Here is a 19857-nt window from a genome sequence, read left to right as displayed (position 1 = left end):
AGCATATATACCCATCTCACAGGCAATTTTGTCAGGGAGGTCATTTATGAATATTAAGAATAAAAGAGGTCCCAGGATAGACCCCTGAGGCACTCCCGCATTTATATTGTATTGTTTAGACACCAATATGTAATTAAAGTAAAATAAATAGTTTTGGATACTTTCCAACGATTTTCATATTTTCCAATTAGTTCAGTTGGTCAAATTAAGTATTGGAGATGTAAAAGTTTTTGATCATGGCATCCACTTTTTTTGCTGAAGATTTATTTTAAAAGTAGTTAAGATATCTGATATTTCAACATAAGACAGATTTTGCAGTGTATTGCATTATTTAAAAAATTGTGATTGGCACACACTTGGAGAAAGTCTCTTTATGTTATGCGTGGACTAGAATTGTTTTTCAATCTAAATATTTAAATATGTCGAAAGTATGAATCTTTCTTCACAAATATATTTGTAATATTTTTTGTTGTGCATTTTAGGTTATTGGTGTTAAGCTGACTGGAAAACTACATGACTGGACTTCCCCTAAAGACATTATTTTGAAGGTTGCAGGCATTCTGACCGTGAAAGGCGGCACAGGTGCCATTGTAGAATATTTTGGTGAAGGTGTTGATTCTATTTCTTGCACAGGTAATTATCATTTATACAATTGTTTCTATTTATTTTACTATTTGTTTTAAAATGTTTAATTTTGGTACACGTCCAGAATTCAACCTAATTAAAAAAACAAAAATACAGAAAAATCTTTATGCATGCACCCATTACAATACAAAGATGTCATATTCCAAAATTCACATAAAATTTTATGTCAAAGCAAAACATTGTTTTGATCCGCCATATTTAATAAAGAGAGACAACTCAATCCAAATTACCAAGATTTAAAATCAGTTTTGTAGTTGCTGCAATATACTATTAATCGATAAAAATCATAAAAATAATGATTTTCTATATAAAACAAAACTACTTGATCAATTTATGTGATTTCTTCAATGTGACATTTGCATTCCATGACGGGTACGTACACCATAAAATTTTTTCTTTTTTTCATCATGCACACTTCATCTGTACATGAATGTTTTACATGGTGGAAGAAAGAGTAAATAACGTAAAGATCAAATGGTTGTGGGGAAAAATAGAAAAATGTAAGTAATTAAACAAGCAGGAGGGGAAAGGGAAAGCAAGTTTATTTTAACATCCCAAGAGAATTTCATAAATACTAGTGGGACTAGTGGAAATTTCACAGTGGCACCTTTCCTATATTGCTGCTGGGCATTCTGTAGATGTTCGGCATGAATGGAGATCCAGTGATATTGTTATAGCCCTTTTATTAAAACTGTAAAAGTATTTATCTACATAATCTGGTTAATGTAGTGTCAGAATATATCTGATTATTAGTTTATCTTCAATATCCTTATAGGAGTCTGTAACATATTTCCATTGTATGGACATCAGGCGCGAACGGAAACCCCACAATATCATTATGCCATCTTTAGACAGAACATATACTACCTGTGTATCTTAACCAGAATAGAAGGTATATTTAAGTTTCATGTACGGTCTAAAAGTTACATAATTCTTTTCTTTTTTTTTCTATATTGTGTCTTTGGTGATCTAGAGATCCTATTCATTAAAAAGGAGGATAGAAAATGTTAACATACTACGAAAATTAGCGCATCCATATACTAATTTAATGTTCATATTATGTTATCACCTTAATATCTCCTGATCGAAAAATTTATAATCTGGAAACCATGACAGATATATGTATGTTAAAGGTACTATAGATGTTTAAGATTTTAAAAGGTTTCATTACTATTTCATAATTCTTGGAAAGAAGTAACAACCTAGATGAAGAAAGCAATCCTACCCATGTAGATAATATAATGATACCTCATTTCAAAAAGAAAATGTTATCAAAGAGTTTTGGTAAAATATTTATTCTTGCGTAAAAATGATGTAGATAATATAATGATACCTCATTTCAAAAAGAAAATGTTATCAAAGAGTTTTGGTAAAATATTTATTCTTGCGTAAAAATGATGTAGATAATATAATGATACCTCATTTCAAAAAGAAAATGTTATCAAAGAGTTTTGGTAAAATATTTATTCTTGCGTAAAAATGATGTAGATAATATAATGATACCTCATTTCAAAAAGAAAATGTTATCAAAGAGTTTTGGTAAAATATTTATTCTTGCGTAAAAATGATGTAGATAATATAATGATACCTCATTTCAAAAAGAAAATGTTATCAAAGAGTTTTGGTAAAATATTTATTCTTGCGTAAAAATGATGTAGATAATATAATGATACCTCATTTCAAAAAGAAAATGTTATCAAAGAGTTTTGGTAAAATATTTATTCTTGCGTAAAAATGATGTAGATAATATAATGATACCTCATTTCAAAAAGAAAATGTTATCAAAGAGTTTTGGTAAAATATTTATTCTTGCGTAAAAATGATGTAGATAATATAATGATACCTCATTTCAAAAAGAAAATGTTATCAAAGAGTTTTGGTAAAATATTTATTCTTGCGTAAAAATGATGTAGATAATATAATGATACCTCATTTCAAAAAGAAAATGTTATCAAAGAGTTTTGGTAAAATATTTATTCTTGCGTAAAAATGATGTAGATAATATAATGATACCTCATTTCAAAAAGAAAATGTTATCAAAGAGTTTTGGTAAAATATTTATTCTTGCGTAAAAATGATGTAGATAATATAATGATACCTCATTTCAAAAAGAAAATGTTATCAAAGAGTTTTGGTAAAATATTTATTCTTGCGTAAAAATGATGTAGATAATATAATGATACCTCATTTCAAAAAGAAAATGTTATCAAAGAGTTTTGGTAAAATATTTATTCTTGCGTAAAAATGATGTAGATAATATAATGATACCTCATTTCAAAAAGAAAATGTTATCAAAGAGTTTTGGTAAAATATTTATTCTTGCGTAAAAATGATGTAGATAATATAATGATACCTCATTTCAAAAAGAAAATGTTATCAAAGAGTTTTGGTAAAATATTTATTCTTGCGTAAAAATGATGTAGATAATATAATGATACCTCATTTCAAAAAGAAAATGTTATCAAAGAGTTTTGGTAAAATATTTATTCTTGCGTAAAAATGATGTAGATAATATTATTTATTCATTAAATTTTTCAAGTCCAAACTTTTCTGTATTTTAGGAATGGGAACAATTTGCAACATGGGAGCTGAAATAGGTGCCACAACGTCCATCTTCCCTTATAATCACCGCATGAAAGACTACTTGGTTGCCACCAAGAGGAGTGGTAAGCTGCTTCAATTCATGTCTTCCTGATATTTGTGTTGTCAATTCTCTTGTCATACTTGTGTTTGATTCATCTTTTTACTATTTTGATTCATCTTTTCTTTTCAGTTTCTTATCCTAACCTCTCTTCCCAGATAAATAACATTGTTTTACCATTACTAATTTAAAGTTAATTTTATTAACGTTCATACACAGACTCAGAATCAGACAACAAAACTCATGATAAAATATTCCCAAGATTCATTGTTTTGGAGTCAAAAGAAAGCAACACTGCAATCACTAGGTAGTACTTTGTGAACAGTAGCCTGAGATGTCGGAAATTTTCTGTTTCTATGTCTATCCTTGTGGTCATGTCACTAGTAAGGGTGCTGGAGGTAAACATTTCATCTAGGCTAACGTTATCTGCCTGATAGTCAGGGACCCGAACCTTGTATTAACCACTAAGGAGGCTGTTCTACCAGCAGGTGCAAATTACTGGGGCTGCTGTATTGCTATTTGGTGAATGGATTCTGGACCATGCAGTAGTTTCTGGTGAGATCTCTCGATGCCATACTAGTGGGTAATTGTTACGGCTTTACCTTATGTGCTACAAAAACAAAACAAAAAAAAAAAAAAATTTTCTTGCCTTTTTCTCTTACTTTCTCTCTTTGTCCTGCTCTAACCAAGTCTGTCGACCTGTCTCATAAATCCCAAAACCTCAACATGAAGCATCTCCAGAAAAAAACATGAATAAACCTAGAACCCCATCCTTCAACGTAGATCTCTACTACCATGTTTCCTTCTCCAACATCAGGGGTCTACGTTCCAACCTTCCGGAGGTTGAAATCCAATTACAGGAGATGAAACGGGACATATTCTTCCTAAGCAAAACTGGCATAGGGCCGATCATTTCCCTAGACGAGTTCATAATTAAAGGATCTAAACATCTAAATCTGACCCCCAAGATCGCCATGGGCATGAAATATGTGCCTACATTAAAGATGGCTTTCTGTGTGGTAAGGATATCTCCAGAGAAGACCTTAATTTACCTTATATGTGCTTCCGGCTTGCACTTGCTTACACCACCCTTATATTTGCCCTCTATCGCCTCCACAACAGCAAAGTTACTATCTTTAAGAGTATATCTGAGAAAATTGACCACATCCTGTCTGGTCATCCTTCAGCTAACATTCACATTTGCGGTGACTTCAATGTCCATAATGTGGAATGGCTGGCCCACTCAAACAAGACAGATGATGAGGGGAGGTTCTGTCATGATTTTGCCATTGCCTATGACCTCACTCAGATTGTTCACGAACCCACCCATGTGCCCAATACTACTGGTCAGTATGCAAGCCTTCTAGACCTTTTTCTCACAACTTCCCCTGAGCTTTGTTCATGTTCCGTTTTATCTTTTCTGGGATCTTCCGACTACTCCGTTGTATCAGTTAAGATAAAAATGAAATGTAATAAGTCTTCAGATGTACCTCTCCACCGTACTGTATATCGATACTCTATGGCTGACTGGGATAGCTTCCGTACATTTATATCTGATCTACTTCTGCATTCCATGTTTAAAAAGGATGTGTCCTCTATAGTATCAGACCTGACTGAATAGTTAATTGTAGGCATAGACTGATTCATAATATGCAAAAAATTGCAACAAAAACCTAACAGCCAACCATGGTTCTCCCCAGAATGTGCTGCTGCCATCGCGCACACAAATCACTTTTTCAATAGCTACCAACGTAATAGATGTATTGAGACTAAAGCTGCTTTCAGGATTGCCAGCAACCACTGTAAAAGAGTAATAAAAAAATGCAAGAGAGATTTAAATCCAAAGTAGCTGAGCAGCGGCTTGATTCCCACCAGTTTTGCCAAATAGCAAACAGGATCCTGAACAGAAGTGTGCATTCTATCCCAACCATCATCAATGGACCTGAAGTCATCTTGTCAACATCAGGCAAGGCCAAACTATTTGCCAAGAACTTTGCAGCTAATTCTACCCTATGCGATGAAGGCCATCAACTCCCCGTGTTACCTTCTATAACAGACAACATGCTATGCAACATAGAAATATCTGTGTGTGAGGTCGCCAAGCTAATCAAAAACCTTGATTCCAGTAAAGCAACTGGCCCTGACGGCATTCCAATTATAGTGTTGAAAAAGCTTCAACCAGAACTTGCCCCCATACTTACAAAACTGTTTAAGCATTGCCTTAAGAAGTGCTTCCAAACACCCTGGAAAACCTCATCAGTATGCCCTGTATTTAAGAATTCAGGTGAAAAGTCATCTCCCTCTCAGTATAGACCAATAAGTCTCCTGTGTGTCATGAATAAGTTGCTGGAATCCATATTAAATAAAGTAGTCAACTACCTCAGCAGAAAAAACCTTAGTGACATGCAATATGGTTTCCGTTCTGCTAGATCTACAGCAGATGTGCTAACACTTCTATCTCATAGGATTAGTGAATCTCTTGACAAAGGCTTCCTTTCTAGGGCAATTGCTCTTGACATATCAAAGGCTTTTGGTAAGATATGACATAAAGGCCTACTTCACAAGATTTCCAGCTATGGTATGACTGGAAATGTTTTCTCAATTATTAAATCATTTCTTTCTGATAGGCTCATAAGAGTAGTGGATGATGGGCAAAAATCAATGGCCCAGAGTATTAATGCTGGGGTCCATCCTGGGCCCAACTCTCTTCCTGATCTACATAAATGATCTCCCAAAACACATACTTAAATCATTTGTTGATATCTATGCTGATGACACGACCATCTATGGCAACACATCAAAGGCCGTAAATGACAAAGTTCTCTCTCCTCTAATCTTGAGCACATGGTACAGTGGGGGGAGAGGTGGCTGGTTACTTTTAATGCATCTAAAACCAAGCTCCTATCTTTACATCATCAACGCTCTGATCTCCATCTGACATCAATTGAAATGAATGGCTCTCGTCTTGGGGAGGATTCTGGGATTGACCTTTACTCCTGATCTGAAATGGAACATGTACATCAAATCTGTTGCCAAGGTCGCTGGAAAAATAGTAGGATCCTTCTACTGCTCCAGAAGATATCTTACTGCTGATGCAATTCTCTATCTATATAAAAGCCAAGTACATTCAAGGATGGAGTGCTGCTTCCACATATGGGCAGGAGCTGCTAAAAACAGTCTATCCTGCCTTGACAGAGTACAAAATAGACTTCGTGGCTTAGTAGGGGATGCCCTTTTCTCTTCCCTGCAATCTCTAGCCCACAGAAGAGACATTGCGAGCCTGTCTTTGTTTTATCGTTACTTCCAGGGCAAGTACTCATCTGAGCTCCAATCTCTGGTCCCTCCTCGCCAATCTTTCACAATAAACACCCGTCTAGCTGAAACCACTGTCAAAAATTTTCCCCACTCTTTATCTGTGCCAGAATTAAAACATAGATTCCATAAACAAAACTTCTTTCTTAGAAGTGCACGCCTGTGGAACTCTCTTCTGTTTGTCTGTTTCCCACCTGACTACAACTTGGATGTCTTCAAGTCCAACATAAACAAATTCCTAATGAACCACCCCCTGAAATAAGACACTTTATCAAATCTCCAATACTAACGATTACTACGATACTATCCCATTGATTACTGTACACGCAATAATGTTTATCCCCGAGTAGCTTCCGGGCCTTAATAAGTGGTGACTACCATATAAAAAAAACAAAATAACTAAATAATCCCCATTCATCATTGAAAAAAATTAGATCTATAACAAAAACCACATCAATTAAAAAACTAAGAAACAACACACTCCTTATAGAAGTACCCATTAAATTCTCAGCAACTACAATTCTAAACCAAATCCATATCCACAGCATTAAAATAAAAGCTTATCCCCCACACCATTTTGTACTCTTCAAAGGGTGTGATAAAAAGTTCAGAACTCTCACTTTGTTCACCAGATAAAAGTAACTTAAAGGAACAAAGCGTCATAGACATTCAAAGAGTAACAATAAAAAACAACCAAATGATTCCAAAGAACATCCACATTCTAAATTTCAACACCCCCCCCCAAACCTCCTACTGAAATAAAAATTAGATATTTACTAGAAAAAGTAGAAGTTTACATACCAAACTCTTTGTGTTATCACAACTGCCATAAATTTGGCCATCACAAAGACAGATGTATCAGACCACCAACATGTAAAAACTGTGGCGGAATGGGAGAACACATTAATTGCGAAATGCCATTAAAATGTGCAAACCGTAAACAAAAGAATGTGAAGTTTGGAAGAAGGAAAAACAAAAAAACTACAATCAAATACATCAAAAATCTATCATACCGAGAAGCGAGAAGATTAGTTGAGAGCACATCAAATTCACCAACATATACAAATATTGCACCTCAAATTCACCAACATATGCAAATATTGCACATCAAATTCACCAACATATGCAAATATTGCACATCAAATTCACCAACATATGCAAATATTGCACATCAAATTCACCAACATATGCAAATATTGCGAAAATGACAAATAACTTGAATTCAAGGCAAGAAACGGCACAAAACGAGCAGATTGAATTGATGAAAGAATTAAGATTATTAGTAGAAACATTCAAGGAAAATTTAATTAGGTTAACTAAATGGGACCTAAAGGAAAATCCCCAATCCCCGATTGATGAAACTGAAAATACTACAAACCAAGCAAAACAACAGCAAATGCTAAAATTACCCAAAACATAAATAAAAAATTATACCAAATTAAACCCATTCTGAAAGAATGGAAACCAGCTTCTAGAATATCATAAAAAGAACAAGTTGTTATATCCAGAATTCATATTGGTCATACAAAACTCACACACTCCTACATACTGAAACAAGAGCAACAACCAAAATGCCCTTTCTGTCAAAAGTTTTGCACCATCAAACACATTTTTGTGGAATGTAGAGCCATTGATTATGCCAGAAAACAATATCTTAAATCCCACAATATGAAGAACATCTTCGAAAACAACCGCTTGGATCAAATATCAATTTCTGAAAGTAACAAGCCTTTTTACAAAAAAAAAAATTTTTTCTACAAAACAACCCAACTAAACCCTATGAATAAATATTGAAAACAAAGTTCTTTTTCAAAACTACTGGATTTGGCATTAAAAACACGAAAAACAAAAGATGCTGTTAAACAAAACCAAACCTTAAACTTGTAAAACCAGTTTGATAAATTTTAATAAGCAAACTTTTTATTATTTCTTCAGCTTTGTTTTCAACATAAAAAAAAAATAAAGATTTAATTTTTCAAAATTGAAATTGTCATTTTTCAGATTTTACATTCTACAAACATGCAAAACAGACAAAAAGTTACTTTATATTCTGATGAATTGAATGACTTCAATGAATCAGGTGTAACTTTTCACAAAAACATTCGTTTAATAATTTCTGTCATCAAGTTATGCATGTAAGAAAAATATTTAAATGGAAAAGTAATCAAATTTATTTTTTCTATTTTGCGATTTGTCCACTTTTCCATTTATTTTACTATACATTTTATCTGATTTTATCCAGTTATCAACTAACACATTCAAGTAAAAACACTACACTCCTCCTCAAATATGCAAGTGAAAACATTACACTGCTCTGTCACTTTGCGAGGGAAAAAAGTTACATTTTCTGTAAATATAAATTCAAAATTTGTACATGATGCTACCAAGCTAATCAAAAACATTGATTCCAGTAAAGCAACTGGCCCTGATGGCATTCCTATTATAGTGCTGAAAAGGCTTCAACCAGAACTAGCTCCCATACTTACAAAGCTGTTCAAGCATCATCTTAAGGAGAATTGCTTCCCAACACTCTGGAAAACCTTGTCAGTATGCCCAGTATTTAAGAATTCAGGTGGTCGGTCATCTCCCTCTCAGTACAGACCGATATGTCTCCTGTGCAAAAATAAACTTCTTAGGGACATACAATATGGTTTCCGTTCTGCTAGATCTACAGCAGATGTGCTTATATCTCATAGGATTATCGAATCTCTTGATGGAGGCTTCCTTTCTAGGGCAATTGCTCTTGACATGTCAAAGGCCTTTGATAGAGTATGGCATAAAGGTTTACTTCACAAGATCTCCAGCTATACTGTAGCTGGAAATGTCTTAATTATTAAATCATTTCTCTCTGATAGGTTCACAAGGTTGATGGGCAGAAATTAGAAGCTCACAGTATTAATGTTGGAGTTCCTCAGGGTTCCATTGTGAACCCAACTCTTTTCCTAATCTACATCAATGATATTCCAAATCATATCATTAGTGCATTCATAGATATTTATGCTGACGACACTACCATCTATGGCAGTACATCAAAGACCGTAAATGACCAAGTTCTCTCTGATTCTCTCTCTTTTGATCTTGAGCATGTGGTACAATGGGGAAAGAGGTGGCTGGTTACTTTTAATGCATCTAAAACCAAGCTTCTATCTTTACATCATTAATGCTGTGATCCCCATCTGGCATCAATTGAAATGAATGGCTCTCATTTTGGGGAGGCTCCATATTTTGACAAGCTCCTAGGCTTGACCATTACTCTTGATATGAAATGGAACACGTACATCAAATTTGTTTCCAAGGTCGCTGGGAAAATAGTGGGATCCTTCTATCAATCCAGTAGATATCTCACTGCTGATGCAATTTTCTACCTATATAAAAGCCAGGTACGTCCAAGGATGGAGTATTGTTGCTACATATGCGCAGGAGCTGCTAGAAAGAACTTATCCTGCCTTGATAGAGTTCAGAATAGACTTTGTAGCTTAGTAGGGGGATGCCCTTTTCTCTTCTCTGCAACCTCTTTCTCACAGAAGAGAAGTTGCAAACCTGTCTCTGCTTTATTATTATTTTCATGGTAAGTGCTCATCTAAGCTCCAATCTATGGTCCCCCGTTGCCAAACTTTCACAAGAAACACTCATCTAGCTGAAAACACTATCAATAATTTCCCCCACTCTTTATCTGTGCCTAAACGTAGATTCCATCAACAAAGCTTCTTTCTTAAAACTGCACATCTGGAGAACTCTTTTCCATTTGCCTGCTTTCCGGTTGACTATAATATAATCGTCTTCAAGTCCAACGTAAACAAGTTCTTGATGAGCCATTTTTCTTTAAGTAATCCAATCTAACAAATTCCCACTAACAATTACTACGACATTGACCACTGTACACTTATTAACCCTTATCCTCGAGTGGCCTCTGGGCCTTGATAAGTGGTGACTCCTTTCTAAATAAAAAAAAAATTTTTTGTTAAAGCTTCAATTTCTATTAATCTTTTCAATTTTTTTTATAGAAATTGCAAATTTGGCTGATACATACAAACATATTCTCTCAGCTGATGAAGGTGCGGAGTATGATGAAGTCATTGAAATTGATTTGAATACGGTAATTTTTTTAAAACTAAATAACAATTACACTCAAATTCATTTCAACTGCAAACTTCTTTTTTTCTCTAAATGTAAAAAAGCAAATTTTCAAAGCTGACTCTTATCTCATTTTAGTTTTCATAATTTTATTTTTCATAAGTGTTGAAATGAATTATATATGATTTTTGTCTTTAACCTTTTAATTCAAGCCAGAATTTTTTCAATCAGTTCAATGGTTTCAAAATAATCATGAGAAGTAAAACAAGTCCATTTTAATCTATTAATAAAAATGACTGACATGTTTATTTTATGATCCTTTGAAATTTCGCCTTTAAACTGATTGAAAGAAAATTCTGGCTTGAGTTTAACAACAAACATTAAGTATTTATGCTTTTATTTTTGCTTTTAAATTCAAGAAATACAATTTTCTCATGTGTTTCTGTTGTATAAAAGAAGCAAATAATCTATTATTGTTAATATATTCTTTTTGATTTTAGCTTGAGCCCCATGTTAATGGCCCCTTCACACCAGATTTTGCTCATCCTATTTCTAAACTGGGAGAAATTGCGAAAGCAAATGATTGGCCACTTGAAGTCAAAGTTGGTGAGTGATCTTTTGTATTTCTTTTTGTTCTATTAATTTAATTTCTTTTTTTTCTTGTTCAGGGATTTTCAAATGTTTTTTGATGTTACGCAAATGCACTCTCCACTTTTCATGGTTCAACAAGTCAATAGTCTATTTTGTATGGTCTTGTCTTATCACATCCTTCAAATTTTTCTTGGCCAGCCAACCTTACTACAATTTAGAACATTCATTCTTCTGCAATGATTTATCCAAGAGGATGAACGTTCTGTATGACCATGTGGTGTAATTGATGACCTCCATGCTGGGCAAATGTAGTGCTTACAACAAATCATCTAATCTGGTTTGGTGAACCATCTAATCCTGGATCTGCCATTGCGCTTTACTTAAGCAAGAGCAGACTGGGCGAGGGTCCAGCATTCACTGTTGTATATTATGATAAAGTTCCTGACATAGCCACTATACAATTTACCTCGGATGCAGAGAGGGACAGCAATTAATAACTTTTCAATATGACCCTCTTTCAAAAGATGCAGAAAATTTATCTCCCATAGCAAAAAACATTATTTAGTTAACTGTGTTAAAAAAAACAGAATGACCTGAAAATTAGGATCATTATGCATTAAATTTTATGCCAGAGGTAAAAAGGGAGTGCACACCACACACACACACCTACACAAATTAAGAAAATTGGCCATTTACATTCCAGTTTAATATAAAGAATGAAATATTTTAATATGTGTTTTCATGAATAATATGGTACATTTAGCTTGTACTCATTTATAACTTGAGAACAAAAAGCAGCAGCAGCTTAACTGATCTCAATTTTCAGTAACAGACAAGGTTAATGAAACTGATATATGCATAGTCAGTTATGGAAATGTGATGTTTGCATCTAAAACCATTTTAATTTGCTTAGATCTTCTTTGTTTTTGGTAGAAATGTTTTAAACTAAAAATCTTTTGCATTTACATTTGTGTTATGAAAAATTATTTGCAATTTTCATTATAGACTATTATGAATAAAATCAAATTTTAAATGTTTTTGTTGAAATTTGTTGAATATTTTCTTCAAATATTTTTAGTAAAACAATATTATTTTAAAAAATTTATTATAAAATATTAATATTTGTTTCCTTATGAAAGGCTTGATTGGTAGCTGTACAAACAGTAGTTATGAAGACATGTGCCGATCTGTGAGCATTGCCAAACAGGCTTTAGATCATGGTTTGAAGAGTAAAGGAGCTTTCACTATCACGCCAGGATCAGAACAAATCAGAGCTACAATTGAACGAGATGGACTTGTAAGGGTTTTATTTTTCTCATTATTTCACATATTTAAATGTGTGTTAAGTATTAAAGATTACTGTATTTATTTATCTTCAAATGTTATAAAACTACAGAAAATTTTGAAAAAGAAGTTAAATCAAATTTTTGCAATATTTTTTTCTGAAAAATTAAAAATGTATGCAAAGCAACATTTGATTTAAATAATGCACAATTCATTTTTAGATGAAAAATATTAAAGTTAAAAAATTAGATAAGAAATTATAATAAAAAAAAACAAGTTTGTGCTGATCATTCGACTGGATTAAACATTTATTTAAAACTTACTAATCCTGAAAATATATTTTGAAAATTAAACGTCGGAAGAATATTCACAAATCATAAACATACTGTTTGAAGAGAAATGTACAAAATTATTAGCAATAAACACATGCAAAGTTTAATCGAATGTCTTTCGTTGTAAAGGTGACATTGGGAATATTTCAGCAAATGAAGAACACCAAGTTGGCTACCTGGATTAGTATGCAGTAACATATCTTGACGATATTTTAATAAAGTGTTCAATGAGAACATGTTAAACAGGTGAAAATAATATTTAAAAAATAAAGAATACTGCTTTAAGGTAAACATTGATAAATACAAATGCTTTTAACAATTAAATACTTGGTGCACGTAATTGCTGAAAGTAATCGAAAAACTACACCCAGCCAAATCTGTAGTTGAAGCAGTAGTAGATTTGTGCCAGAAAAAAATTACAGCCAAATAGAAAAAGAGACACTAGGTATGAAATTTGCAGTAAAATGTGCATCGTTTTTTTACATGAATAACGATTTATTTTGCAAACGGACCAATGTCTATTTCATTCTCCTTGGAATTTTTCGTGTTTGTAACATGAAAATGTTTGTTACAAACATGGAAATAATGCAAAACTACATCTTTTTTCTTTTTTATTTTTTTCAGATGATTAAAAATTTTTCTGTTTTTCATGATTTAATTCAAAGTATAATTAAGCGAGAAAACTTTTGGATATGGACAAGAAATTCTTTAGTTTTCATTTTATCTTACCAGCAAAAAGAATTAGAAATTTTCTTATATTGTTAATTAAAACTATTATGCTACTGAAAAATAGAATTGTAAAAATGAACAAAACTTTTATATTGAATTGTTTTACTAAATAGATTTGTTTTTTGCACTTTCTATTAATAATCATTTACATTTGGATTTTCTTATTTTAATTATTAATAATCTTGTTTTTTAGACTGAAATTTTAAGCGCCATTAATGGACTTGTCCTTGCCAATGCTTGTGGACCCTGCATTGGTCAATGGGATAGGCAAGACATTAAGAAAGGAGAAAAGAATACCATTGTCACTTCTTACAACAGAAACTTCACTGGACGTAACGATGCTAATCCAGCAACACATGCTTTTGTGGCTTCTCCTGAACTTGTGACTGCATTAGCCATTGCTGGACGACTTGACTTTAACCCTATCACTGATGAACTCACAGGAGCTAACGGTATTTTCATTTTTAATTTTATTTGAATAGCATGTTCTTTTACTTTCTTTTTTCCCACTTACATTAGACTGTTATGAAGTGCGTGTGTGTGTATGCGCACGCTATATTATGTACAGCAAGTTCCTGGGTTATGACATCCTTGACTAATAACTTGTTTTGTTGCACTTACAAAATCTGTAGAATATAAAAAGAAAACATATTGTCATATTAAAATTAAATGAAAGATAAATAAACATAATTATAAACGCTTTCTTTAGGTTGTGCTTACAAATTCTATGAAGGGGAGGAGTGAATACCTCACATATGCCTTTGTTATATCATAATATTAAAGTGAAAACCAAAACAAAGCAACATAACTCTAATAGATTACTACAGTAATAATAATTTTTTGTTTATTCCTGAAGTTATGTAAATTTGATGGACAAAAGTGTTATATATACATGTATTATATAGCAATGTTGTATTTAACACAACAGCCAAAAAAGAAAAAAAGATAATCTTTTATGAATTTTATCCTATCATCTAAGATTTTCAAATAACATTTTAATCCTCTAAATTTCATGTAGCACCATAATTACTTATTGAATAGACATTAGAATCTATTATTATGCAGTATCTGAGTGGCATAGTTATTTATATACAATAAGGAGGTTTGATCTTTGTTGAAAATCAACTTATGAAGTGTTGTACAAACAAAATTAAAGACCGCTTGCTTGCAAGTAGGAAAAACAATAAAACATTTCTTTCTGTGTTTAATTGCTTTTCCTTTTTGTCTACATGACATTTGATTTTATCATAAATATATATTTTTATCCTCTTAGTGATGGGACAAGTTGAACATTTTTCTAAATTCCAATACAATTACTGATTCCAATTCTTTTTAAATCTCTAAATGTTAGAGATTTGTTTCCTTTTTAAAAAAAATTTTGCATTACTCAAAACCGCTCCCATGTAATATCTACATATATTTACACAAATTTAAAAGATATGGTGGGTCGGGTGTATGTATATTGTACAAGTTGATTTTTCTGAATATTTTTTACTCAAATGTTTTTCTTGTAATTAAAAACTGTGAAATCACTAAAAATGTATTTCTCTTTTAAAACAAAACCGAATTGCATTAGTTTGTCCGTAGTTGACAAAATGCTATTTGAATTTTTTAATTTAGAATTAGACATAAAAAAGACAAGAATAAAGAAAAATCTTTATGATGTATGTACTTGACAGGGAACAAAGATGGCATATTCAAAAAATCACGTAACATGATCAAGTATTTTTTTTTAATTAAGGAAATCAAATTTTATGATTTTTAGCAATTAAAAATAATAAATAGCATGGTCCATAAATTATGATAGTCAAATTGAATTGTTGACCTTTGAATTTTAACACATTCTAAAATAACATGGTGTCTGTGGGTCCCTCCTTGCTTATTCATAAAATTTGATTTTCTTATTAAAAAAAAAAAACCCAAAAAACTACTTGATTAATTTATGTAATTTTTGAAATATGACATCTGTTCCCTGATGAGTACATACATCATAAAAATGTCTGTATTTTTGCTTTTTTTATTACATGTAATTCTGAATAAGCACTGAATTTTTTATAAACAACTGAAAATAGTCAAAGTTTGGTATGCAAAATAAAAGACAGTGTAGGAACAAAATAGTTAACAAAGTCTCCTCTTCAATGTTAAGAATGAGTTTCTAAATAATAATGTTACTTTCTTTTAAAAAAAGCTTTGTTAACCATTTTCTATGCTTTCCCTCTATCAAACAATGTTTATATTTTAAATCATAAAGATTTGCTTGGTTATTGCGAAGATACATATAATGATAATGATACTATTACTAATACTGTTAATAATGTCAAATTTGTAGATTAACACCTTTTTCTGTTAATGTAAAGTTATTGTAGATTTCTTTGTCAAGTTGATACTTTATTACAATTCTTTCAACCAACTTGTTCAATTTTAATTTGGGTATATGTAATATGCCCCCCACCTCCCATTTATTTTCACAAAGACTCTAACAGTTTAAACAATTTGGGGGAAGTAAGATCTTTGGATTATTATATCAATTAAACAATTTGGAGCAAATTTCCTCTACCGCTCTCCCTCGACCCAGGACTACCCTAACAAACAAAGTCTCTGACAGCATAGATACAGCACTCTCCCTTGACATTAGCGCACAAGTGCATGTATTTGGTGACTTCAATGTCCACCACAGCAACTGGCTTGGATTTTCTACTTACACAGACGCAGCTGGTAGCACAACATATAGCTTCGCTATATCTCATTCCCTATCACAGATGGTTACGTTTCCAACCCATTTCCCAGACCAGCAAGAACAACACGCATCACTTCTAGATCTGTTTCTAACAACAGTTCCCGATGATTGTGTTACGAATGCCCACAGCCACTTGGGAACGCTGATCATGCAATAATAATAGTTGAAATTGCCCTAAACTCTAGACCCAAAACTGAAGAGCCATTGCTTAAAACAATGAGATATAAAAAGGCTGACTGGGAAGCCATCAGGGATCTCATCAGAGATGCCCCATGGTGAAATATCTTTTCACTTCCTACTAAACAGTGCGGAAATGAGACCACTGAATGGTTCAAAACAGCAATTGAAGCATATGTTCCCATGCGGAAATTTTATAGCAAGCCCCACTCTCCCCAATGGTTTACTTCGACTTGTGCAGCTGCCATTGTGCAAAGGCAGCATCCGTACCGCAGATTTAACCGACATAAGTCCAGTTCAAACAGACAGAAGTATATAGAAGCCAGAAGGAACTGTAAGAAAAAAATAGACAGCTAAGAAAGAATATACTGAAACCAACCAAAAAACGCATTGAAGCACAGAAATTAGGAACTCGTGACTTCTGGAAAATCTACAACAGTGTAGTAAATAATGGGCAATCAACAATTCTCCCACTATCCAACAATACTAAGGTTGTTTGCTCAGCAACCGAGAAGGCTAACATGCTTGCCAGTTGGTTTGCCTTCAACTCAACACTGGACCCAGCTGACCACCCCCTCCCAGACTTTGCGGACAGACACCACACTAGACGATCTGAAAATCACCCCTTCTCAGGCGCATGCTATCATAAAAAAATCTTGACACTTCAAAATCCTGTGGACCTGATTTTATCCCGACTGTACTATTAAAAAGGTGTTCCGCCGAAGTAGCTCCAGTTCTCTCCAAACTTTACAACAAATGCCTTAATGAATCTTGCTTTCCTGCCTGCTGGAAAACTGCTTCTGTGGTACCAGTTTTCAAGAATTATGGCGAAACAACTGACCCAGTAAATTATCGCCCCATTAGCCTCCTTCTACTTTTCGCCAAAATATTTGAGTCCATAATTAACCAAGCTCTAGTCCATCACCTTACAGATGCTAAACTTCTGACCGACCAACAATATGGATTTAGGCAAGCCCGTTCCACAGCAGACATCCTAACTGTAATCTCTGAACATATATACCATTGACTGGACAAAGCAGGGGAGAGTAGAGCGGTAACTCTAGATATATCTAAGGCTTTTGACAGAGTATGGCATGAAGGTCTTCTCAGGAAAATCAGATCATACGGTATCACTGGAAGAATACTTAACATAATTAAATCCTTCTTAGATAAGAGAAAAATATAGGTTGCCCTCGACAGTTATACATCTAAACAATATGATATAAATGCGGGAGTGCCTCAGGGGTCTATCCTTGAACCTCTATTATTCCTAATATGACCTCCCTGACAAAATTGTCTGTCACATGGGTATATATGCTAATGACACCACGCTCTATAACAGACACGACAGGAAAACAAAAAAGAAAATGGCAGAAACACTAGAGGATGACCTCCAATCCGTAGTGGAATAGGGACAAAAATGGATGGTCACATTCAATGCTGCCAAGGCTAAACTTGTTTCCTTCAATAATTACAAGAAACCTTCCCTACCACCAATAGCTATGGCCAATGACTTCATCTGAAAGTACATCTTTTAAACTCCTCAGCCTAATGTTCACAGGAAATATGAGTTGGAACAATTACATTGAGAGCATTGCCAGGACCACTGCGAAGAAGGTAGGTTCTCTCTACCGTGCTAGAAAGCTACTAATGCCCGAAAGTATCCTGTACTTTTATAAGACCACCATTCGCCTATGTATGGAGTACTGTTGTCATATTTGGGTGGTGCATCTGCTACTAATCTCTTGCTCCTAGACAAGGTATAAAAGAGAGTTGCCAAACTGATAGGTCTTGAACTGTCATCTAAACTTCAGCCTCTGTTCCATCGACGAAATGTAGCATCTCTCTGCCTTTTCTCCAAGTACTTTAACGGTGAATGCTCCGACGAACTGCAAGCACTTGTACCCCCTCGATGTAAATATCCCCGACAAACTCGACAAATCCCACCCCTTCACAGTAGAGATCCCTAGATGTAAAAGAGCCTTTTACTCCAGTAGTTTCTTCCCTAGAACTGCTAGACTTTGGAATTCCCTTCTGGGTTCCTGCTTCCCCAACTGTACTGACATGCAGAAGTTTAAGTGTAACGTGAACCGACATCTAGCTGCTCAACTCTCCACATAGTACCCCTGTAGCTTATGCCCCTAATAGTAGCCACCTACATCAAAGTGGCAATGTGTCTTGTTTGGGGTGAAAATGAATTTAAAAAAAAAAAGTAAGATCTTTGGATTATTATATCAACTGAAAACCAAATTCTCAAATTATAAAAAAATTCTTTAAACTTACTGTTTAATTTATACAGATAAAAATGTTCAATTTGCTATGTTAAATCTAATATATAAAATTAAGTTAATCAAATTCAAGTATTTTCACATTGATACATTCTCTCCTACAAAATCAATATTTCATTCTGAATAGCCAATTATTTACAAAATATTTTAATCTTTATATAAATTCTAATCAATGTCTGATATTTCCTTTAGTAAAAAACGCTTTTTAATCTTACACAGCTTTTTTCATTGGTTAATCATCTATTTTGATTAGTTAATCATATCAAAGAAAATGCAAATGACAGCCAAAACCTGTTCATTGCCTACATTAGTGCATTTCAGAATTTTGAGCAGGCGAGTTTATTTGATGTTTTCGTACTTTCATATTTGTTTCATAACAAAATCTATCTAACGTTTTTGCAAAATTATTTTTGAAGTTATTCTTTTATCCTGTGCAGAATTTTGCTGTGTATACAAGCAAGATCTGTTTGGTCAAAATACCAGTTAAAAAATCAAATAGAATGACCATTTTACATTTAACTTATATAACAAAACTGAATCTTCCTGTAACAAACTGAACAATCAATTTAAAAAAATATATATAACCTGAAAATGTAATACGTGATTAAGTGAAAGAAAAATGATCAGAAGATGGTGAACATGTTAATTGTTAAATTTTTTTGTTCGTTTAAGGTGAGAAATTCAAGCTGTTGCCTCCAAGTGGAGATGAGCTTCCTTCCCGAGGTTTTGACCCTGGTGAAGACACCTACCAAGCCCCTCCTGCTGATGCAACTGGGTTGAAAGTTGATGTTGATCCAAAGAGTATGCGATTACAACTCCTCACTCCTTTTGATAAGTGGAATGGAAAAGATCTGAAAGATTTGCTAGTACTCATCAAAGTAGGTTTTTTTCCCCCCACGCCCCATACACACTTTGACACACTTGAACTGTGTAAAGATTTTTATTTTTGTCCATTAAAATCTTTTTAATGGTTATGTTATGAAATAATTATTGATGGTTTCCTCCTGGAACTTTATCCAATATATTTTTAACGTTCACTGACCTAAA

General features: G+C 33.3%; 1 protein-coding gene across 1 annotated transcript in view; it reads left to right on the top strand.

The window, feature by feature from the left end:
* LOC145291995 (putative aconitate hydratase, mitochondrial) overlaps positions 1–19857 on the top strand; it is a 100620-nt gene that overhangs the window by 58675 nt on the left and 22088 nt on the right. The window contains exons 10-16 of the mRNA XM_080137972.1: positions 483–633; positions 3207–3311; positions 10603–10694; positions 11173–11278; positions 12403–12560; positions 13802–14060; positions 19483–19688. Coding sequence (XP_079994098.1) covers positions 483–633; positions 3207–3311; positions 10603–10694; positions 11173–11278; positions 12403–12560; positions 13802–14060; positions 19483–19688 — 1077 coding nt within the window. The remainder of the gene's footprint in view (positions 1–482; positions 634–3206; positions 3312–10602; positions 10695–11172; positions 11279–12402; positions 12561–13801; positions 14061–19482; positions 19689–19857) is intronic.

Source organism: Euprymna scolopes, chromosome 13, assembly GCF_053919585.1.
Source record: "Euprymna scolopes isolate OS-2025 chromosome 13, ASM5391958v1, whole genome shotgun sequence".
Lineage (NCBI taxonomy): Eukaryota > Metazoa > Mollusca > Cephalopoda > Sepiida > Sepiolidae > Euprymna > Euprymna scolopes.
Note: the sequence above shows the minus strand (reverse complement) of the source record. Positions and strands in the feature narration are given on the sequence as shown.